This window comes from Poecilia formosa, unplaced genomic scaffold, assembly GCF_000485575.1.
Source record: "Poecilia formosa unplaced genomic scaffold, Poecilia_formosa-5.1.2 Scaffold93, whole genome shotgun sequence".
NCBI lineage: Eukaryota > Metazoa > Chordata > Actinopteri > Cyprinodontiformes > Poeciliidae > Poecilia > Poecilia formosa.
In genome coordinates, this window is record NW_006800032.1 from 221791 (window position 1) to 243910 (window position 22120).

Consider the following 22120-nt stretch of genomic DNA (forward strand, 5'->3'; position numbering starts at 1 on the left):
GCCTTGAAACATGTTTAAGTAAATAAATATAAAAAGACATTTCTGGCTGTTGAGTTATTCTGAAAAGGCTTCAGAATATTTTCCGGACTGAAACACGGCTGTTTCTTTGTTTATCTTTTCTTTAACTACGTGACGTGTTGCCTGTTGGGGCTTTTCAGACCATTTCATGTTGTCACAGGATCCGTTTCGGTGTTTTTGTTGATTCTGCAGCTTCGGCGCCAATCAGGCCTGCGCACGTCTCATAAAACTAAAATAAAAATGTGGCTAACAGTTACTTCACGACATCGCTTGACTTTCTTTTGCACATGGAGTCAGGTTAATTTGCGTAACGTATTTTTCATTTAATTGATAAAATCAATATTTGAAAACTGATTTTTGCATTTATTCCGGTTATGGTCGCCTGATATTAAAATTTATGGATGATTTGAATCATGCAAGTTTGGCAAAAAAGCAAAGGAGGTGACTGAGAAAATAGTTTGTTTTGTTTTTTTCGCAAGACATGATTAAAGCACCCTCTCATTATCTACTGCAATTTGTCATAGTGTTAGATTCATCATGTACTTCTGGGAATGAAGCATAAAGGGCTTTAGTGACATACAAGTGTTGGATATTATAAAACTCACTTCTAATTTTTACATCCCTTGGAAGAAAGGCTTTTCTTTGTCAAAACCTGAGAGAGTGCAATAACAATCAGGGAGGAAGAGGCATTCGGTCCCTGAAAGCTTGACAAAACAGCCGGCTGAAGCACTTAAAGTGGCTCTTTTACCCTGGTGGCTTTTTGTCTGCAATCAAATGTTCTATTCTGGCTCCTCTTTAATGGACATGCACAGCCCTTCTCCAAGGTTTCATGGAAACCCACAGGAGGACGGAGCGAAGAGGGAGGCGGCTGTGCAGGAGCAGGAAGTCAAAGCTGACGGCCTGGATCCAGCAGGATGAGCCGCTTTGAGTCTGGAGGCGATCGTGTTCACAGGTTGGCAGAAAACGTTAAAGTCTACCGAAAAAATTCAAATCTGGATCGGAAACTGACAATACTGAAAATTTGAAAAAAATAAATAAATCAAAAAGCGGTTGAAAACGTAAATAGAAAAGAGTGAGATGTTTGAAATGCACGTTTTACTTCGTATTGCATGAGAACATGTGCACAACTAATCAACTGAGACTTTCTAATAGCATTTGGTATGAAATAGCAGGAAATGTGAGGGAGTTCAAGGAGTTAAAGACGTCTGCAAATCGCTGCGTTTTGATACTGGAATATACACAATGAATGTAGGATAATTCATGTTTAACTTCATCGGATTACACCAACCGACTGCCTCTGCAGCTCTTTGAGTCGTGCTGCAAAACCCACAAGAAGGGACGAAGTGACTTCAGCTCCCGTCACTTGGTTTCTTGTCCTTTCAGAATTGGTTTAGGGCCAAAATTAAAAAATTAAAACCCCTAACACCCTAAAAATAAAATTTACATTGCAAATAGATCAGAGACTGTTCAAAAAACACTGTAATCTACTTCTAATGAGAAACACGATAACCCCCAAAAATAGAGCCAACAAGATTCAGTATTTGTCGACGAAAGCTAAAGCCTTCTGCACTCCGTTCTTACAAGTGTTTAAAAAAGCTCTGAAAAATTTAGGACTAATTTCTAGACATATTTAATTAAGTATTTACAGTCTTCATTCATTTCTCTCACATTCCCTTCAGAAGCAGTGGGTGATTATTTAAATTTGCCATGGAAGTCGAGACTTATTAACCCAAACATGACGCCCAGAAAAAAAGTAAAAATAAATAAAATACATTTCGACCCAAGCGCACATGGACTACACTTCAAATCCACTGACTGGACTCACTTTCCCACTGAAGCTCTTGCACTTCTCTGACAGAGTCTCCGGCGCCATGAAAGCAGGAGTCCCTGCAGTGCTGGACAGCAGAGCGTCGTTGCCCTCGAACTGGTTGCTCACTCCGAAGTCGGCGATCTTCACATGGCCGTCGTCTCCCAGTAACAAGTTAGACGGCTTGATGTCCCGGTGGATGATCTTCTGGTAGTGCACTGAGGGGGAAAAAGGAGGGGAGAAGTTAAAGAAGCCGTCCCGACAAAATCAAGCAAAATGTATCTGGTGCGTAAATGTAGTTCCCTTAGAAACTACATTTAATTTCTTGAATTCCTGCCATTTTTTTTAATAGCTTGTCTGATTGTGCATGAAAAAGGTAACGTTTCTAATAAAATTCTAAATATTTTCCAATATTAACTTGCAGTTGGCAAACACCAGTTGGTGGGCATTAAATTGTCTATATTAATAACCCGAATCAGCAGATCAGAAACAAAAACAAAGACGTTTCCCCTTAAAAACACGCCGAGCGATGACGCCACGAAACGGCTCAAACGACAACAGTGTCTCTGAAATAAAATCCTCTGTGATCCGACTTTGTTACCACCATTTTTATTGACTTCGATCAGCCGATTTGAGTTGCACTACCCGTTCACTACGCAGGCTTACCGCTCTTGTTTGTCCGAGACTAAAATGGCCGCAGTGCGCCGTTCTAAATTTAGCAGCTGGGCGTCATTGGCGATCGTTGCCGCACCACGACCTCCATCGTTTTAAAACTAACCGAGGTGTTTAACGCCAAGCGGACCCGAGCAGTCGACCGCCTCAACAGCCTTGTCTCCATCAGGTCCTTCTGTTCCTGCGTATAATTATATGTGCTTGAATGTCAGTTTTGTTCTGATGAAATCAACAATGCAGAATTGCTATTCTTTAACCACAACCCACTTGGGAAAAGAAACAAAAAACAAAAGAAGAATCTGAAGAGGGATAATTAACAAAAGAGAAGTAGTGATTATGTCCCAGAGGAAAGCGTCACCAGCTTTGATTGCCGCTTCATAAGAATGATGGGAGGACTGTGAACCAGGGGTCATCTTTGAGTGAGAGTTAAGTACGTCCTCAAACGTCTTCTGGAATATAGGCCCCTGATGGGATAAGTGGTCTCTATTTGCTGTGAGGAGGTCTTCCTGAAACGAGGGGCGCTTGGCTTCTCCACTATGAAATGTCGTAGCGCTCACAACGGTCAAATTAAAACGACGCCAGCGCCATCGGGAGCCCCGGCTCCGACTCACGGCTAAGATTCATGGAAACTGCAGGAGACGTTTCAATGCACTTAAAGCACTAAAACTGCGATCCAGAAAATTAAAGGCTGGAAGTTTACTGTGCGCGCCAGAGTTCAGCGTTTATATTTCAACAAAGCAGATGGACACGTTTCCCAGCGGATTCTCTTTGGCTTATCTGCCAAACATGGGCGCCGCACCTCTTTCAGTGCTTTGCAAAAGTATTTATACCCTGCTTTATCTTTAGCAGACCTCAGTGCATTTTATTGGGACTTTCACTTCAATGGACTTTAAGTCGCTTTTAGAAGCATCTCTGCTCCAATCCAAGTGGTTCAAATCTGATTGGTACGTTGTTCAAATGCGGTTCGATCGGAAGGAGATCATCCGCAAACCGCAATCTTTAAAATCTTCCTCAACTGGATTTAGGCCGAGACTTTGACTGGGTCACTCGTAACTCGAAGTGTGCCATCATCTTCACCAGCGGTTTTAAACTGCATTCCTTGAGGACACCAGTCCTCGAGGAAACTTTTAGACGTCTCTCTGCTTCAGCGCACACGGCTCCAATGTTAGCGCATTAGCAGAGCTTCAGCTTGACTGACTGCTGCCGAGGGTGTTTAGCCTCAAGGGAAATATCTAAACCAGTGGTCCCCAAAGTCGGTCCTCGAGGGCTGGCATCCTGCATGTTTTAGGTCTCTCCCTGGTTTAGGGCACCTGGATCAAATGATGGCTCATTAGAGGCCTAAGAGGAACATTGACTTGCTGAAAAGGTTGTTACTACCACCAGGGAGAAAACTAAAACGTGCAGGATGCCGGCCCTCGAGGACCGACTTTGGGGATCACTGATCTAAACGGTCCAGGATGACCTCCATGTCCCTGCTAATAAAGAGATGCTGCACAAAGTCTTTGTGAGAGATTTGCACATCTGCCGAAACAGGAACTCCTTCCTGCACGTAGCGATAACCGATCTACAATGACTCTTAAATAATGAGCGTAACGACAGCTTTCCCTCTGAAATGTTTCCTTCTTTAAGATTGAATTGAAAGCAGCCGCCGCCTTGTTTCACTGTGAACACAGTGCGGTTAGGGTGAAAGTAAAACACAGGTATTGTCTGACATCGGTCATTTATTCCCAACGACTCATGGAGGACGGGTGAGGCACGCTCTGGATAATACTCCACACAAACCAACGAGACGCAAGAAAAAAGGAAAAAAAAAAAAAAGACAGTAACGTCCTTTTGGATGAACAAGCTCAATAACAGCAAACAAGTGAAATTGATCCACTGCAGCGAAAAGGGCAGCTTGAGGAAAACTGTTGGACCAAGCTGTGGCTCAGCGGTGATCGGACGGACGGACGGATGGACATAAATGCCCCCAGACGGCGAGGCGAGGGAACAGAGGCAGTGGCTCAACAATATTTTGTTGTCATTGTAACGTGCATGATAACAAGAAGTATTAAAACCGATGGTTTACGCCCAGGAAATGCTCTGATTCCCGTAAAATATACGCATTACAAATAGTAGCGACTTCAGTCACGATTTGCAGACTTACGGTACTCGATGCCCAGGACGATGTCTCTGAAGTACTGCCGCGCTTGCTCCTCTGAGAAAGGAGTCTCTGTTGGCACCTCCATCACTGGACTGCAGATTCACACAGAAACACGGATTCAGACGCTGCTTTTAAAACTGGACTCAGACTGAGGAGCAGAAACAACGGGGTTAACGTCTGAAGCGAAGATGAGGCGACAACACTGAATGCGATAAGTACCCATCCCTCCACGCTTCCCTTAGACACACGACTTTATGATCACATGGCGACGCGTGTGAATGGTAAACTGTGCTGCTTTCCGACTGGAGCCGAATCAGATCAGAAAACTGCATTTGAAATGGTTTGCATGGTGAACTGGTGGTGGATGGATAAACTGAACCGAGTTTATGTAAAAAAGCACTAAATACAAACGTGAATATTTGGGTCATTTTATTTGTTCTCCAAGCATTAAAACAAACAAACAAACAAACAAACAAAAACTAAATCACATTTAGGGAAAAAAAAAGAGAACCGCTCATGTTTATTATCGTTATCAGTGAAATGATTCAGAAACATCAGTGTCAGATCCGCGACCCGAAGCACCTTTTCTAGCCGGCTGGCTTTTGGCAATAACTGTGAAAACCCCCAGAGACTGTAACGTCTTCCTCTGAGGTCTGAGATGGAGGAAAAACTCCGGCTCGGTGTTCAGCTTGGAGCAATGAGCGCTGTAGAGGCTGAGGATGGGATGGAGAGATGGAGGATGGAGGAATGAGGAAGAGAGAAAGGAGGAGGAGGACAGAAATCAGAGGACGTGTTCTCTACTCACCCCTTACGCATCAGCTCAAACACTATCGGGAACAAAACAAGGGGACAACAAAGAGGACACACGTGAGGTGGAATATTTTTTACTCATTAGCTCATTGTGATCACTTCTGCCCTGCGAGGAAACATCCAAGCTTCCTAGCAGCTGTCGTCTACCTAGCCTAGATTTAGCTCATGAGTAGTTTGAGGAGAACTGCGATCTGGGGATGCTGAGCGAGGATGTGAGCCCTGAGGTGGTGCTAAAGACTCACTGGGTTCTGAAGACATTACACAGTCACCTGTCCAAATGGCAAATGTTGCCGAGCAGAAAGCAGATAAATTAAAGGAAAGTCAGACATGCTTACCCATGTAGAGGTTGTCCTCTGACGGATCATCCAACACCTGGAATATTGAGTAGGTGAATCAGAGAATCCTCAGTTATTCAGGTTTGGAAAAGGTCCATATTTAATGCATTATTATTTAAAATGTGCAGCATTTAGCTTCATTTGAGATCTTTTTAAATATATTGATGTATTAGGCAGGGACAATGGACATTAATTAACATTTCTGTAAATTCAGGCTATTTTTCTTCCATCCACAAAAAAAAGAGTAATTTGTCTTGCTGAAAACAAACACAAAACAAGGCTAGAATGACTCAATTACACAAAAAACAATCAGTACAAACAGTACATACAAACTTTAATTTTTTTGTTCATTAAAAAGGAGTCATCTCTTGACCAGAGAAAGATCAGACATCTCCAAAACAAATTGTCCCAATTTGGAGTTTCACTTCGCCGTTACGCTGATGACTTTCGAGTCTACATTCCTGTGGAAAAATACGGTGCTCACTGTGACGTCTAAGTAAAATCAAGGCATGGATGGGTTGAACAAATAAAACCGTGCAAGTATAGAACAAATGAACGAATGCCTCTCATCTTCACATGCATGTCGAGTTGTGTTCTAAAGTAAATGGGCGGTTGCTGTGACCACAAACAGGATAACGTGGGCAGACGTTTTAATCCCGTCCATTAGGCTGCGAGCCTCAGACTGAGCTGAGCTCTGGTAATGACAGTTTTTCCACTGAGCAGACAGATTTTCCTGGATGCAGATTACAAACAGTTGGCAGCGGAGGTCAGACGGTCTGGACAGATTTCACAACGGTGGCAAATACGAGATTTTAATGACGGAAACTGTGTTTGGTCGGAAATAGAGACGCAAAGCAACGGTGTGATTCTGCTGTAGTTTTAGGTGGAGCTGCTGTTCATCTATGCCACTGCTGAATGAAGCCGTTTTATAGAGAATGTTGTAAAAAATTAGGTCCAACTCTTGAGCTTTCCCCTTTTTTTTTTTTTTGCCACAAGAAAAATAATTTCTTGGGATTTTATGTGATAAAAACGCAAAGTAGCAAAATAGTTCTGCCTTTTTGAGGAAAGGTTAGATCACTTTAAAATTATTTCTACAGACAAATGAGAAGCATTTTTATTTAGTCCTTCTGGGGGGGCGATACTTTCTAGAAGCACCATTTAATGCAGTTACATCTGTAAAAGGTTTCATCTGTGCACAGCTGGAGTTTGGACCTTTTCACCACATCTCTAAACTTCATTCTCAGTCGCGAACACGCCTTTCCGTATTTGCTATGTGTCGTACGTGGCAAATTACAAGCGAGACATTTATTGGCTTTCTTTCAACAATATCTTTCATTCAGACACTTTTCTAAAGTAGCCAGTTTTGTGGACTTTCCTGTTGACAGTTTGTCGTTGAGGAGTTCCTCCTGCAGGGTTTTAACCAGGTTGATGCCCTGATGGAACCTTTTCTGCTAGCATCAGCGCTAGATTTCGTTTCGGGGCACCGTATAAAAGGGGCTAAATACTTTATTTTTTAAAAAGGGATAAGTTGGGAGTGGACATTTATCTTATGGTTTCTCATTTCTTGCGATAAATTTCTAATTATATTTATTGTGGCAACAATAAATTCAGATGAATGATTTTTTTTTTTTTTACTCAAAACTATTCATATTTCGGAGATTTTTAATTTCACAATTGTTTCCATTGTCAAAAAAAAAGAAAAAAAAAGAAATACAAATATGATTATATGCAATTATGGGTGCAGCTTAGTGAAACAAATCACACTTCTTTATGTGGAGATGTTTTCCAACAGTAGTATTTGTCTTTATGGTGCCACGTCAGCTATAGAGTTAACTGAAAAAACAATAATAAATGGGTCTTACAACATTTATTATCACAAAAATATTGTGATAAAACTTTAAGTCAGTATCACCCATCAGCTTGGACAAAAGCTAATAGTAGGAGTGAACGTTCACATAAGTGTGAACATTTACATACGTTGTCACTTAAAATCCCAACAACATATGAGGAAGTTTGTGGCTGCAATGTCATAAAGTGTGTCAAAAGGTCAAAGGCGTAAAATACTTTTGCACGGCACAAAGCAGAACTCGCAACATAACACTAAACGGACGACATGTTATCTCCCGACGTGAGAAGAAGCAGAACCCGCATCGAGGAGCGTGCCTGTTTCCATCGCAGCCACAAACCATCGTCACATCGGAGAAGCAACGACTTTAACGACGGCTCGCTTCCGCTTACAGACGCTACGCCAAATAACCGTGGCAGTAAAATGTAATACAACAGGGACTTCTGAGTCGTTATTAATATGCATGCAGCTCCAGCACTGACGTGTCGAAATGTGGAAACGGATCACACTCTCGGCTGGAGCTGCGTCTAACCGGCTGCAGGCCAGACGAGAGGCAGACCTGCTCTTTGCTGCTGCCTCCTGGTTTTCTGTGTGAGATTAAAGGAGCGTGGAGATGCTAGGGAGCGTCTCCAGCCGCAATCAAGCCCTTACTAACAGTCTACCCCTGTCACCAGCCATCTACCAGGATATTAACCCACTTTGTGCTCTGAGTCACTCTCCTGTGATACCAGCGGTTCTGCTTCCTGCTGGTCTCCACCTCCCCTGCTCCCCGTTTCTCCTCGGGGGCTCCGTTCAGCTCCGTGTTCCTTCATTTCCTCCCTGCCTGGCCCTCATCAGCGTCTCTCCCTGCTCCTCAGCGTCGGCCTCAGTCTCACCCCAGTTAACCAGCTGTAAATAAAGTACCGGGAAACTGCGGATCTTTTCCGGCGCACCGGTCCGTGGGCCGCCTTTGTGACAGATGGCAAATACAGAGGAGCAGAAATCTGGTAGGAACGCAGCTGCATCAAGTGTTCAGCTTCAAGTAGGTGGCTCTATAAATGTCAGACAGAAACATCTCACATACTGTGATATATTAAAACAAACCACCAACGTGTCTTTGTGTCTTTGAGATTCTTACAGTCTCAGGCAGACAAAACCCCAAGCTGTTTCTGTATATATTGAGAATTTATAACTTGCTAAGTACTAGACATTTAGATGTTAAAAGCTGAAATGAATGGCTGGTTAAAACTGAAATCATATATACATTTCATTTTTAAACACATGACCAAATGTAATTCACTTACTTTAATTTCAATATTTTCTGCTTGCCATTCTCACTTGTGCTGCATTTCGACTGAATCCCTAACTTGCAGTCATGTCTAAAACACCGATCAAAGAGTCAAATAAAGAGCCAAAACTCAATCAATCCCAAAAACCCAAATCTGTCTAAACAGGAACATGCGGCTGTGCTAAAACCCAGTCGACCTTCATCAAGTGTGCGACGCAGGAGAAAATATGCATAAGGGGAAAAAAACGTTCATGAATTTAGACAAAAGTCACATCCAAATGCTGATGACATTTGCGAAGTCAGAAGATTTGTGCAAAGTAACAGACAAGATATTAGAGGCTTATGACGCTAAAGTTGCTTCGGGGCTTTTTATCTGTGCCATTTTGCAGTTAAAATAATCAATGTGGACTATATTTGATCACTTCTAGTCCAAAATCTAAAATACTTAGAGTAAGTTTGTCACAGAAAGCAATGTTGGAAAGATATGTCAATATAATTCATGAACCCATTCCCTTGCATATCATCTCTATATATGGAATGAAATAACCATTCATATTCTCTTTTTTTTCTTTTTTTTTTTTTACAAGTTAAGAACTATCCATCTATTCATCTACCTACCGGGCTGAATCAAGACAGGAACAGGATCAATTATTATTATTTCCTGATTATTTTCTGAATCGCCTCAGACAGAAGTCCTTGTGTGCACAAAGCTTTCAGCTCAGCCAAGCGGCCTCGAGGCTGATGATCCAGCCTCCAACCACAAACTGCACGTGAAAAACAGACTCACAACGGACGGCGCAGCCAACGATTTGCTGCTTCAAGGTAACGGCTCACAGTTTTCACGAAGCACAGAGAACTATTCACCCAAGTTAAACAGCTGCTTTTGACTGGAACAGAAGGTCAGCGCCGGTCAAGGACACCCCAACACCGGAACAACTAGTTCCCAAAATTTGCAGCTGAAGCCACAAGGAAGCTACGAGGTTCGCTCGCGTCTGTTTAAATAACGTTGATTGACACGGCCTCGTGCAGGCTCTCTCAATAAGCAAGGGGTTTATTTGCACAACACGTTAAGCTTTTCCAATGCAGCAAGTGAAATCCGTCATTGGCTTGCTGCAAAACTGCTGGTTATTGCAGTGACTAAGATGGGGAAAAAAAAGTAGAGTATTTAGACTTTCAGGGTAATGACAAAGTGTGCTTTGGGTTTTTTTTTTTTTTTAATGGAGCTCTGATAAGAGCTAAACATGCTGGTGAGAACAGCACAGGCTCGTCTGTCTCTTCCCACCATCTGTGACAAATGACCAAATCACTTTCATCAGCTTTAATCTGTTCCACTTGGCGTGGGCTCAGTGTTTAAGGCACGGATGGAAAGTATATTCATAATTAGACGAGACTGGACCGAGGTCTCCTGGGGGAAATCGGCTGGGTACCTCTAATGTATGCGATGGGGGCCCGAGCCAGAGCTCGTTTAAAAAAAAGACGAACAGAGAGAGATGGAGAGGAGGCGAGGACTAATTTCCTGCGCCCATCAGGAGTGTGAGAGAGCAAGGGTGGACAAAGGATGGAGGAGATGAGAGCGAGGGTGTTGTGTCAGAGCTAGCACACGGGCGCAGAAGCACTCAACTTTTCTTTTTTTTTGTTTGTTCCTGAAAACTCAGCAGTCCTGGCACTTAATTCAGCCGAGCGAGCCAGACCGCTTCCCTCCAGCCCGACTGCCCAAGCTTAACTCCCAGCAGTGCACCGGTTGCCCCCGCCATCTGGGCTGGATTGAAAACACCGATGATATCACCGGAGAGCGGCGCGCGCGTCTTGAGTCACAGTCGTCGATACCAGCGATCGTCTTTCCAAAACAAAACGCCCCTGCGGAACTTGGAAGTCCGTCAATTCTCGAAATCAGACAGAGTTTATTTGTGGGACGGAAGCGTTTCTTGTCCAAGAATAAATCAACAAAGGATTAAGAAATGTGACTGAAAAACAACCCCGAAGCATATTCCGAGCTTGTTTTACAGCACCACGGGATTTAGCTGCCTTTTCAGCTAAAATGAAAAAGCGTGAGTCAGAGCATGCTCAGGGCAAAGGTTATCTGAAGACAGCACAGTGAAGGATAATCCTGACCACAGAGGATGCTAAACGTGCTGCCCATGTCAAACCGCTGTCATTAGAGAGAAAACAGCCACACAGAACCGCTTCTTAGTGCTTAATTTTTCCACTTTAAAATTCAACTAAATGAAAAACATTGCAGGATGTGATTTATTTAAACTAAACCAGGGTCCCACAGAGTTTTTGGACATGGCAAGCAATTCAAATGCATTAAAGTTGCAGTTGAGGAATGTTGTGTTTACCAAACATATTACGTGCCACTACTACAGATATTACTCAATCTCATGCTGCAGCATGCAAATGTTCTGTCAGCAATGGTGAAGGTTTACTAACTTTCTCATACTTAATGCTTTATGTGGCTCCAGCTGCAAGGCAGAACGACCTACTTTTTTAATCAGCTATATTTTCACCACTTTGAAGCACTGACCTTCATTCCCGTAGGGTCAGGCGATCGTTAAAAAAAAGACGATGGCTAAACGTACAATATTTTGCACAGCAGTACTCTAGACGGCACATTTTACACCCTTGATCTCAACACACCAGCAATACACAAAGTAGATGGGACCGATGTTACGAAATTATTTATGAAGTAAAGTAAAGTAAAGTAAAATGTAGAAACCAGTTTTAAATCAACAAATATAAGCGGCAAGATAATAAAACAGTAGAGGAGCAGCTTAGGTTCTTCTGTTAGTGAAGCTAGCTGGCTCTTTGTGCTAGCATGCGCTAATATATTGACGTTTCAATATGCTTTTGTCTCTCAAGGTTTGTTCTGTTGTTCTTGATTAGTTATTGCAAGTAAGGTAGAGATTATTCTTCTCGTAGTAGCTATTTTTTGAGGGCTAACCCTAAAAAGTGAAAGTGAATAATTTACATTATATTTCAGTGCTAAATACTCTTGTTCTTGAATTAGACTTAAAACTCAGCACACCTGTACACAGAACAAGGATGTCGGTTTTATTCCTCTATTCAACAAGTGGAGCAAAGGCTTCAACAGATCCGTTTCAAACCGCTTAGCTTGATGCTGCTAGCTTAGCCAAAAGACGAATCCAAGCCGTTGACAATGTCTTTCAGTACAAAAAAAATCCTTATGACACAAAGACAACTGAAGCAACCAATTATAAAAACAGAAGATTCGTACCTCCACCAGCCTGACAATGTTGACATGGTCCAGTTTTTTAAGAATGGCAATCTCTTGGTATACCCTCTCCAAGGGTCCTAAGACGTTAGGCTGCTCTCCTTGGGCTGCCTTGGGTCCTCTTGGGGGAGGGCGACCTGCAGAGCACCACACACTCCAGATTACACACAGCCTAACGTTATTGTCAAACATTTAGACAGTTTATAAATACTTAAAGCTACAGTATATAACTTTCATTAAAAAAAACAACAACAACAACAAAAAAAAAACAGGTCAATCTACTCCACCAATCAGAGCCAGGAGAGTCTTAGCGCTGTCAATCAACCTCTTGTACTCGCTGCTAATGTGCTAATGCTGGAAAAACAACTTACTATTACAGAAACGTCGTACATCCACTGTCATTGGTGGTCTTAATAACTAACCTAGGCTAGTTAGCAGCCAAGCTTCGCGCCAATTAGCAATGGGAGCACTGGGAGAAGGTAGACGAGCTCAACTTTTTCACATCATCTGTCTCACACCATACAGTCACAACATAGTGACAGTTTAAACAAATATCTAAAAATATTTTTTTTAAATAAAAGTTACATACTGCAGCTGTAAATGGAACTAACTCACGTGGAAAACCACACTGCTTCATTAACCTCTTCTTGGACAACACCTTCATGGCCTAGGACAGAAAGGAGTCTGATCAGACAGCATGACCACACATCCAGGAATACATGTCTACAAAAACAGAAAAGACAGATGTATGAAAAGCAGCAGAGGTGGGGACATTTTTAATTAGATGTAACTGCATAACATAATCTTTAACTCCTAAGGGTGTTCTACTGTGGATTTCAGCCGAGTTGCAGCACAAACCGACATCAAAGTGCAGAACATAAAAATTTTAGGGGATATATCTGCTGCTCTCCTTTGCAACAGGCCGGAGAAGTCGACAGCCCCTGAATCTTTAATACAAAAACAGCTTTTACTGGCCTCCAAAAAGAGCCAGGTGTCAGAGTTTTTCCTAAAAAAAAAAAAAAAAAAATATATATATATATATATATATATATATATATATATATATATATATATATAAACTGAAAAAGAAAAATGCAATTATTACAAATCTTTAAGAAAACGTAAAGAAAGAAGAACAACACTGGCACATTCGTCAGCACATGCTGCCGCACTCACTTGGTGATTTTACAGTCAACTCAACGGAAAGGTGGAACGTTTTCTCTTTCGATCCCACAAAGCGTGCTGCTGAAGTGTCGCTCAGCGGCCTCTGTGGTCGTCATGGCTATGACTGTGCAGAAAGCGGCTTGGGCAGGAAGGCGGACCCCTCGCCTCTACATGGTTTCCATGGCGCGTTCCTCCTGAACACCCTCTTAAAAATAAAACGCCGTCCGTCTCAATTCCTGAATCAATCCGTCTGCGCTGGGAGGAGAGGCTCATCATCGCCAGTATGAGACAGAATGAACTCAGTTTTCCAACGAAACATGATTAAATGTAATCTTTCTGTAGCTTAATATCAACCACAGGCTAAGGGGGCAACGCGAGTGGATTTTGGCTTCGATCAAAGCCTGGAAGCAAGCCGAATATGCATGAAGGGTCCAGCATGATTATCCCGTTACTGCCTCGTTAAGCAGAAGATGTCCCCATCAATCACACGTGTAGACTAGACTAGGCTAGACTAGGCAAATGAGATGTAGAGAAACGAAAGAAGCGATGTTTACTGAGCTAAACAGGACTCCTGCAGGGGGTTTAAAAGATGTGTGTATTAATAAAGGCAGAAACTACAGAAGACCTTTGCTACCAAGACACAGCTTATTTAACTCAGTCAAAATGAAAGTATTCAGTCACTTAGACAGTGTAACTTCTTTGGAAAAGTTAATTTATAACATGACTTGGATGTTTATGACACCAGGGGTGTATTGTAGATGGCTCCAGTGAATAGAAGCAGCTGAAAAACTCACTTTTCAACCAACTTCAGCTTTTACTGGTTGGAAATCTGTTTGGGTTTTTTTTTTTCCCATCCTGTGAGAAAACCACTCACTTTGTTTCAGCTGAACAAATTACCGTTTCTCAGAGTGAACTCCTAAGCATCTTATAGATTTATCAAGATATCTTTTAACTAAATGCCATCAGGAATATAAGAATAAACTTCCATCCTGTTGAATTGGCGACATTTTCCAACACATCCAGTTCTGACCCAGTCTGTGGTTGAGTTTGACACTCGAAGCTCCTTCTCTCAACTAACATGCTCTATTTGTGCCATTAATTCCCTCAGTTGGTGCAATTATGCTGCTTAAGAAAAGGGAATGATGAAATTAATGGAAAGTGATGGGTTTTTTTTTTTTTCATTTGTAAGTGAGGTTTATAGTTTTCACTTTTTTTCCCTCTCGACCGTCTTTCTTTTTGAAACAAAACAAACCTCAGGAAACGAGTTAAGACGCCTCATTGTTTACTTGTCTTAAAGTTCAGTTTCTGAAGGCCACAGCGTTAGCCTCATGGTCAAGTTTATGATATATTGTGCATGTTTTTGATCATGCCTGAAAGAAAACGCTGATGTACCGGCCTCAAAGATTTACATAGTACTTGTACTACTATGTAAATCAGACAGAGTAAAATATCTCACCAGTTGAGTTTGCTTTTGCAGTTTGCTTGTTTTTTTCACCCACATATGGGAAATTTCTCAATTCCCTGCAAAATCCAGCTCTCCGCACGACGAGCTGCTGCACGTCCGAGCAGCTCTGTCGTATCGTAATCGCAATCAGGAGTCAAAGTTTGTGGAATAAAGATCTTTTTCATGCCCTTCGGCTCGGAGCTGGCGCACGCCTTTACATAACCGCTCGGCCGTCGACACTTCTCGCGTGTTTACAAGCTTGAATTTTCATACTGAAAACCGTTCAGCCGTGAGCTTCCACTGGCTGCAGTTCAAAAGTACATCTTAAATCCATCCAGAGTTGGCAGCTTAAGACGACGTGACTCACCGAGAGGCTTTCATTGTTGCTGCTGCACAGGACAGCTTAGCTATGTTAAGGCATCAAACGGCTTACATCTGCAGATCACTCTGCTTTCCAAGGGAACACATTACCTTGATGGAAAAGCCGAAAAATGACCTTGCACTGCTGCCTCGTATGCCGCAGGTGTACAAAGCGAAGGCAGCAGGGATATTTGAAAAAAAAAAAAATATATATATATATATTTATAAAAAGATGCACTTCAAATGCCACCAGCTTTTATTTTAGGTTGAATACAAGAGACTTTATACAGAAAAAGGAAATAAAACTCAATGCTAGGCAACAGGGTAAAAAAAGAAAAGAAATAAAAACAACCTCAATCAATAGCAGCGGTCTTCTGTCAACAACGAAAGGTGAAGGTTTGATGACGACCACAAAGCAACCGGTCCGCCTACCAAGCTTTTCTGAGACACAAAACCAGACTTACATAATGTTTGTCGTCATCTTCGTTGTAGGCGAGCTTGACCACGCCATAGGAGCCCTACAAAACAACAACAACAACAAAAAACACTCATTAAATATGGACCCATACGAAGGGGACACGCAGCGATCGTTACTCGAACTCCACATTTCATTTAAACCCACCAGAGAGAGAGAGAGAGAGAGAGAGAGACTGCTAACATTTCTAAAGCGTCGTTTCAAAGAGCAGACGGTAGCACCGGACTGACAGAATGTTTACAAGGCAGCGCAGCTCGTATTCAGAAACATTTTTATTCTTTGGCAGCTCAGAATGAGCTCGTCCCACACAGACAAACAGACAAACACACACACACACACACACACACGTCCTTTTCCGACATGTTTCCTTCTCAAAAAACATGTCAGCAGGTTTTTTTTAGCAGGTTCAATGTTTTTGAAATTTGCTACAAATTACACATATGTATTTGAAAAGCAAATGATCTTCTGACACAGATATTTCAATCAAAAGCACCAAGAGAGATTTATAAATGTTTCGAGCATCTAAAAGAAAAAAACAACCACTTGCATTGGCGAGGTCACGCTTTAATTTGGTGTGACTATGAAGCGCGCTGAAAGAAAATTACATAAATGTCCCTGAAAAAGAAAATGCGCAATTTATGTTTATTAGAAATGACTTTGAGGAATTAATGCAAGCAGTGAGACACTAATAAAATAAATGTTGTGTTTTATTGTGATAGAGCAGTTGGTTGGCTGAAAAACTAACATCAGCATTAAAACCTATGTTGCGTCAATCAGCAGACAATACGTCTCCACTAAAAAAAACTAACAAAAAACCAAAACACAACCCAGTGCATCATCCTCATCAGATTGTTATACAACAATCTCCAAGAATCTCCAATAACTATTTGAAGAAACTTGAATAATATGAATTAAAACCACATTTGATTCCCCTTTGGGATTATTAAAGATTTTTTTAAAATTGAAATGAATTGAAAAGGAGAAAATAAAAAAAAAAACTTGCAAGTTTATATTGCTAAAGTACAGCCCTAAAAGCCGGCACAAACTTTTTAAGAACTGAGAAATGTATTCTCTCTGTGTTTGAATTTCTTATGAAGTATGAAATATGAAATGTGTTCTTGCTGTGGCCACCGCAGCAAAAACTATTTTCTTTGTGCGACAGGCGCCGTTTTTACATGAGGCATCTGACAGATTGTCAGATGTAAAAACAAAACTTACGTTTTTGCAAACAATAAAGTTTGTATTATGAATCAAAGGCAACTCTAAACTGGTGGGGTTTAGCCTGGATTTAAAGGAACTCATTGTTTCTGAGTATTTAGCCGGTATAGATCTTGAAGTGACCGTGTTATTTTGGGTCTAAAGATTGAAGCTTCAAACGTTGGCTGTGACTCACACAACCCTGTTCAGTTTGTGGCTCGAAAGGTTTTCCAGTAAAACAAAAAAAAAAAATCTGCACATTCACTCTCTTAGGCAGAGATGTTATTGCACAAAATGATATTGAAACGGTCTGTTTTTAGCTGTATTTAAAGAACAGCCTTTGTGGCGGCGCTTTTTTTAAGGTTTGACATTTTTTGGAAGAGAGAGAAAAAACAACCTCACCTTTCCAATCTCACTCTTCAGCTTATACTGGTTCAGCTGGATACAATCCTGGAAGGAGGACAAAAGATGGAGAGCTAATTATTAGTGTTATCATCCTCTGCAGAGTTATTATTTGCAGCATCTCAACCAAAAATAAATAAAATCGTTGGTACAGAGAAAGGAAAAAAAAAAAAAACTAAAAAAACACATTCCCCCTGGACATAGGCGTTAATCCTGGAGGGGTCCAGGTGGGGGGGTCCGGACACTGAACCTCATATCCAAGCAACATTTGAATCTTAGTTTGGCTTCTATGGGTCTCAACAGGTTGTTTACTGAGAAAAACACTTTTGTTATTCATCGCTACTTATAGCCATTTTTGATGGTGCAGCTTAAACACACACACAAAATTTAAACCACATTTTACTATAATTTTGCTCTTAAAAAAATGTCCCTGGTTATGGTCCCCCACCCCAATAATGAGATGGGATTTATGGCCTTGCCCCTGGGTGAGTGTGTCTCCACGTGCCCTGCAAGTCATTTACTTCTGAGACACAGGAAACGATGCAGTCTGCAGTTTCTGTTTACTGTCTGCAAATCCATTAGAGTGCTACTGCTTAAATGGCTGATTTGCAGCTCCATAGCAACCGCCGCTCCAGCACGGAGTCAGCCAGGGCCGTGGCAGCACAGAGCCGAGCAGCCCACAGCGGGACACAAGGGGAGGAGGAAGAGGGAGGAAGAAGAGGAGGCGAGAGGAAAGGTGAGGGTCTGGTGGTGGTGGCAGGGGGGATATTTTGTCAAGAGGTTAGTGCTGAGAGTGCAGGACTGCACGGTAATAAGCAGAAAGTGAGCAGGGGATTTCTGACTGAAGGAGGAAGAGACGGAGCCGTAGAGAGACGGGGCTGAAAGCGGCTGTGTGGCTGCAGCTGGGGGCCGAGCCTGGAGCGTTGTTTGCAGGAGGAAGGGTGGAAGATGAGCGCAGAACTCAAAACACTCATGATTTGGACGTGGAGCCAGCAGGCGGCGTATAGCTCGTCTCGCAAAAATTTCAAATTTAGATGGGTTGCTAGTCTGGCTATTACCTTCTTATGCAAGTCTGCTCAATTCAAATTTCACTTCACAGCACAATCTGGGCTTTCTCCCATTCACTTGGATTCCTCTGGTGAACTGGGCCGATCAGCGAACAGAAGGAGAAGTTGCAAACAATGACGCCGTTTTAGAAATATAGTTTGGTTGTAGTTTTAGCGATGGCAGCAGAGGAAGTGAACCAAGCTGGTCAGTTCCTGTTTGGCCACGTTTCCAAATATTGAGCCAACATTAACAGCCGTTCGGCTCAAGACTTCTCTGTTCGCAGAAGGCGGCACTGAACAAACAGAAATAATGACGTTGACAACCGTCAACATCCATGTAAATTTCCAGATCCAAAAATTATAATAAAAAAACACATTTAAGGACTTTCAACAATAGCGTCTTTTTATGGCCGCTTTCCAGGGCCTTTAACGTTTTTTTGTTAGTTTTTTTTTTTTTTTTTCAAATTCACAAGCTTTTTAAAGGACTCATGAAACTCTGTGTGCAGTTTGCTACGACTGTATGGCTGCAAATGTAGCACAGGAGTGAAAACAGAATAAATAAGCGCCTTATGACAGGACTGCTTTGATTGGTTGAGGAGAGATGAACAAACTGAGGACATAAAATGTAGGAGAAAAAGGTAGAGGCAGGTTGTAAACATGGTGCGTCACTTAATACTCAGACAAAGCATTCAGAAAGCCTTAAGTACATCTGACACATTAAAACGCTTCTCACACAAAAATCCAACTCTAGTGCTGGAATGTGAAGCTGGGGATTTTCCTCCATCTTTTGCTTTAATGTCAGACAATCTCTTTACTTTAACACTGAAGCCCCTCATGACTCACAGAAAGCAGAAGAGCTTTCCACATTTTGTCGCGTTTAAACAGCAATCCTCCATGTACTTCATTAGGATTTCATGCTATACACCAACACCAAGTAGAGCTTAATAGTGAATAGGAAGGAAAACGATATGTTGCTTTAACACCGTTTAAAAAATTAAAAGGACTTACTTTTTAGCCCGTCTCTATTTGTATGATTAATTTCAGTCTGCAGAGACTCAGACGGAGAAAACGGCGATTAAAAGGGTTTGTTGACATGAATGAATTAAAGTTGGCCTGGAGAGCCAAGAGCGTGGGGGTGGAGAAGGGGCGCAGGTGGGTTGAGCACGGATGGAGAGTTACATGGATGGAGGTCCTTATAAGCGGGAGCTTGATCAGCGATAGGTGAAGACAGGGTGTGGGCCAATGATGCCAATAGGCTGATGGCAGATGACCCGGCGATTGGATGATGCAGGTGAGGCTGGAGAGTCTTCCAGTTTGAATTTACCCCAAGGCTTCATTTCTTTTTTTTTTTTTTATCAAACTCATTGAGATGAGATATTTTTCTACATCTGGGGAATAAACTGTTACAAATATTTATCTTTTCAGAACATGACCTAAAAAAATATGACCTTTAGGACCTGCTGGGTCAAGACGTTGCAGAGCCATCTTTTGTTCAGCAGTTCCCCTACAATGTCTTCTCTTCTCTGATTAATGATCGTTGTATTCACACTTTTAGTCAACATGATTTTTTTAGGAACATTTCTCTGTTAAATTCTTAAACTACAAAAAAATTAAATAAAATTATTAGTAGCCAGATTAAGTAGTTTTAATCTGCTTAAAACACAGTACTCCATTTTGGTCTGTCAAAATGTTCCAGAACATTTTAAGGCATGTTTGATGGATTAACGATGTTCCCGATTGTGCTACTGTGCAGGCTTTCTGCAGCTGGTCGGACCAGCCCTGCTGTCAGAGCTTCAGAAAATAAGACATGAACCCCTGTTTGACGTTTAAATCAGGTCATTTAAATCGAGAGTAAAACCATTTCTTCCTTGGTCAGAATAAAACGAAAACTGAAGCAATGTCACATCTGGAGCGGGAAGCAGATTTAAATCAACGCTTACTGTACAAACGCAGCAACCTCCCCTTCTATCGCCTTGTGTATGGATGGTGCTGTACTGTAAAGAAAATCTGTAAAAATGCCCGTTTGTTTAGTATACAGTGGATTAGTCATATGAGTGAATCTACAGCCGGATTTCTTCTTTTGTTGTGACAATGTCACGGGGTGACTTAAGTGGCTCAGACCTCTTATTTTGTTTCCGGTCCGTCTTGTGCTCAGCCGTAACCACGTTCGGCACATTACAGTCTATCTGTTCCCGCAGCCCTGGATTAATCTCCTGTTTCCTCTGGATTATCTTAATCCCAACTTTAATCCACTGAACAGCAAAGTTATTGTGTTTGAATTTGAACCCAGTTCCCTTTGTGGCAGGAAATGATGTGTAGACCGTGTTTACAAAGCTGGGTTAAAAAAGAAAGGAAAAAAGAAAAACAGCAGTTGGGTAAGAGATGTTGGCGTCTTTCTTCAGACGGCTTTATGTGGGATTATCTAAAGATTTCTTCTGTTTTTAAAGAAGAGCTGAGACACAAGCAAAATCATTTTGACCTTTTCTTACAGCGAATAAAAACATTAAGCACCCTTTTAAAGCCGTTATGCTAACCACATATTCCCCTCAGGTTCCAAGAAAAAGATAAAAATGGCGTAACCGCTGTTTGCGCAGACGGGAACTGTCGTCGCCTTCCCCTGTAAAGTGTCATTTTTGCAAATCCAGTGAGAAAACTAAAATATAACCTGGTCCTTCGTGAAGCCTTCGTAAGAGGAGGGCGGGAACGGACACGGTGACAGCTCTGCTCATCTGTGGCAGCAGTCTGTTAAATTCAGAGGGGCTCCACATCCTGGCAGATCTTATGCATTTTTAATGCTCACTCCAAACTGAAAAATGCAAGAGGATGATGGATATGCAGGAGACTCCTCGTGCCATTTGATACCCCTTCTACATTACAAGTGTAACCAGCTACTGCTCTCCATGTGCTACACATGATGCATCCCGCTGCCAAACACTTGAATAAACAGATTCTAACAAATATATTTTTTGGTTTCTAACCAGACGTTAGCTTAACGGCTTGTCGATGCTAACACAGATAATTAGCAAAACAACTGTTTTCTAGTGCCTTTTTTTTTCCATCCAAACCGGAGATATGAAAATTATTAGAAGAGATGATGTAACCGCCTGCTTGGTGCAATCCCACCATCACGTCTTCCACTATGAACCGTCTGCTTTTTACTGATTTATTGCCTCCATTCTTTGACCCGACTCTGGTCTAGCACACACTTTCAGGAATACAAGTACACATCAAGAACTTTCATAAAAGACAAAAACGTATTACTTAATATCACTAAAACAAAAATGTCCAAACCAGAGAGTGAGGAAAAAATGTTTGTGTCTTTATTTTTTATATTCTGTTGTAATCAGATTCCATTTGGAATAACTTTTGTATGACTTTTGTATGACTGGATTGAATTTATTCGTAAGTGCCTAGAGACAATATTTTTGGGGGGGAATTGGCGCAATGTGAACAAACTTCATCCTGGTCACTGGGTGACCAGCAATTCCACTTCAAGGTTGGACAAATACTCTGGTTAGAAGGTGGTCAAGTTTGCTTTTCACTGAAGGTTCTAATTTGACAAAGCTGCATCAAGGAAAGAAAACTGAAACACAACAAACTGATCATCTACGAGGGTAATCTGAAAGGATCAGTTTGTTTTTGACAGACTGCTGCTTTCTTGTCGCGCTGCAGTCGGCCTCCCACGTCGCTTGGCACCAGGGACCGGTCTGGTTCTGGGGAGCAGGGAGGTGAGATCACAGGTAGGAGCTCGTCCGTCAGGTCGTTATGCAGGAAAGCTGTGAGCTGATTTCAGGGGTTAGATTTATCCGTTCCATTTAAAAGAAGTGCTGAAGCTCTAATAACTGTCTGCTGTAATTAACACGCACTCAGAGCTATTTAACTAAAAAAATAAAAACTCAGTA

The 22120-nt window shown here is 41.8% G+C and overlaps 1 protein-coding gene across 2 annotated transcripts in view; it reads right to left on the reverse strand.

Annotated features, from left to right (window-relative positions):
* camkk1a (calcium/calmodulin-dependent protein kinase kinase 1, alpha a) overlaps positions 1–22120 on the reverse strand; it is a 57324-nt gene that overhangs the window by 10274 nt on the left and 24930 nt on the right. For both annotated transcript variants that reach the window (XM_007557937.2, XM_007557938.2), the window contains exons 3-10: positions 17173–17220; positions 15563–15616; positions 12746–12797; positions 12134–12267; positions 5786–5822; positions 5446–5467; positions 4644–4732; positions 1844–2043 (exon numbers count right to left, since the gene is read on the reverse strand). In XM_007557937.2, the coding sequence (XP_007557999.1) occupies positions 1844–2043; positions 4644–4732; positions 5446–5467; positions 5786–5822; positions 12134–12267; positions 12746–12797; positions 15563–15616; positions 17173–17220 (636 nt within the window). The remainder of the gene's footprint in view (positions 1–1843; positions 2044–4643; positions 4733–5445; positions 5468–5785; positions 5823–12133; positions 12268–12745; positions 12798–15562; positions 15617–17172; positions 17221–22120) is intronic.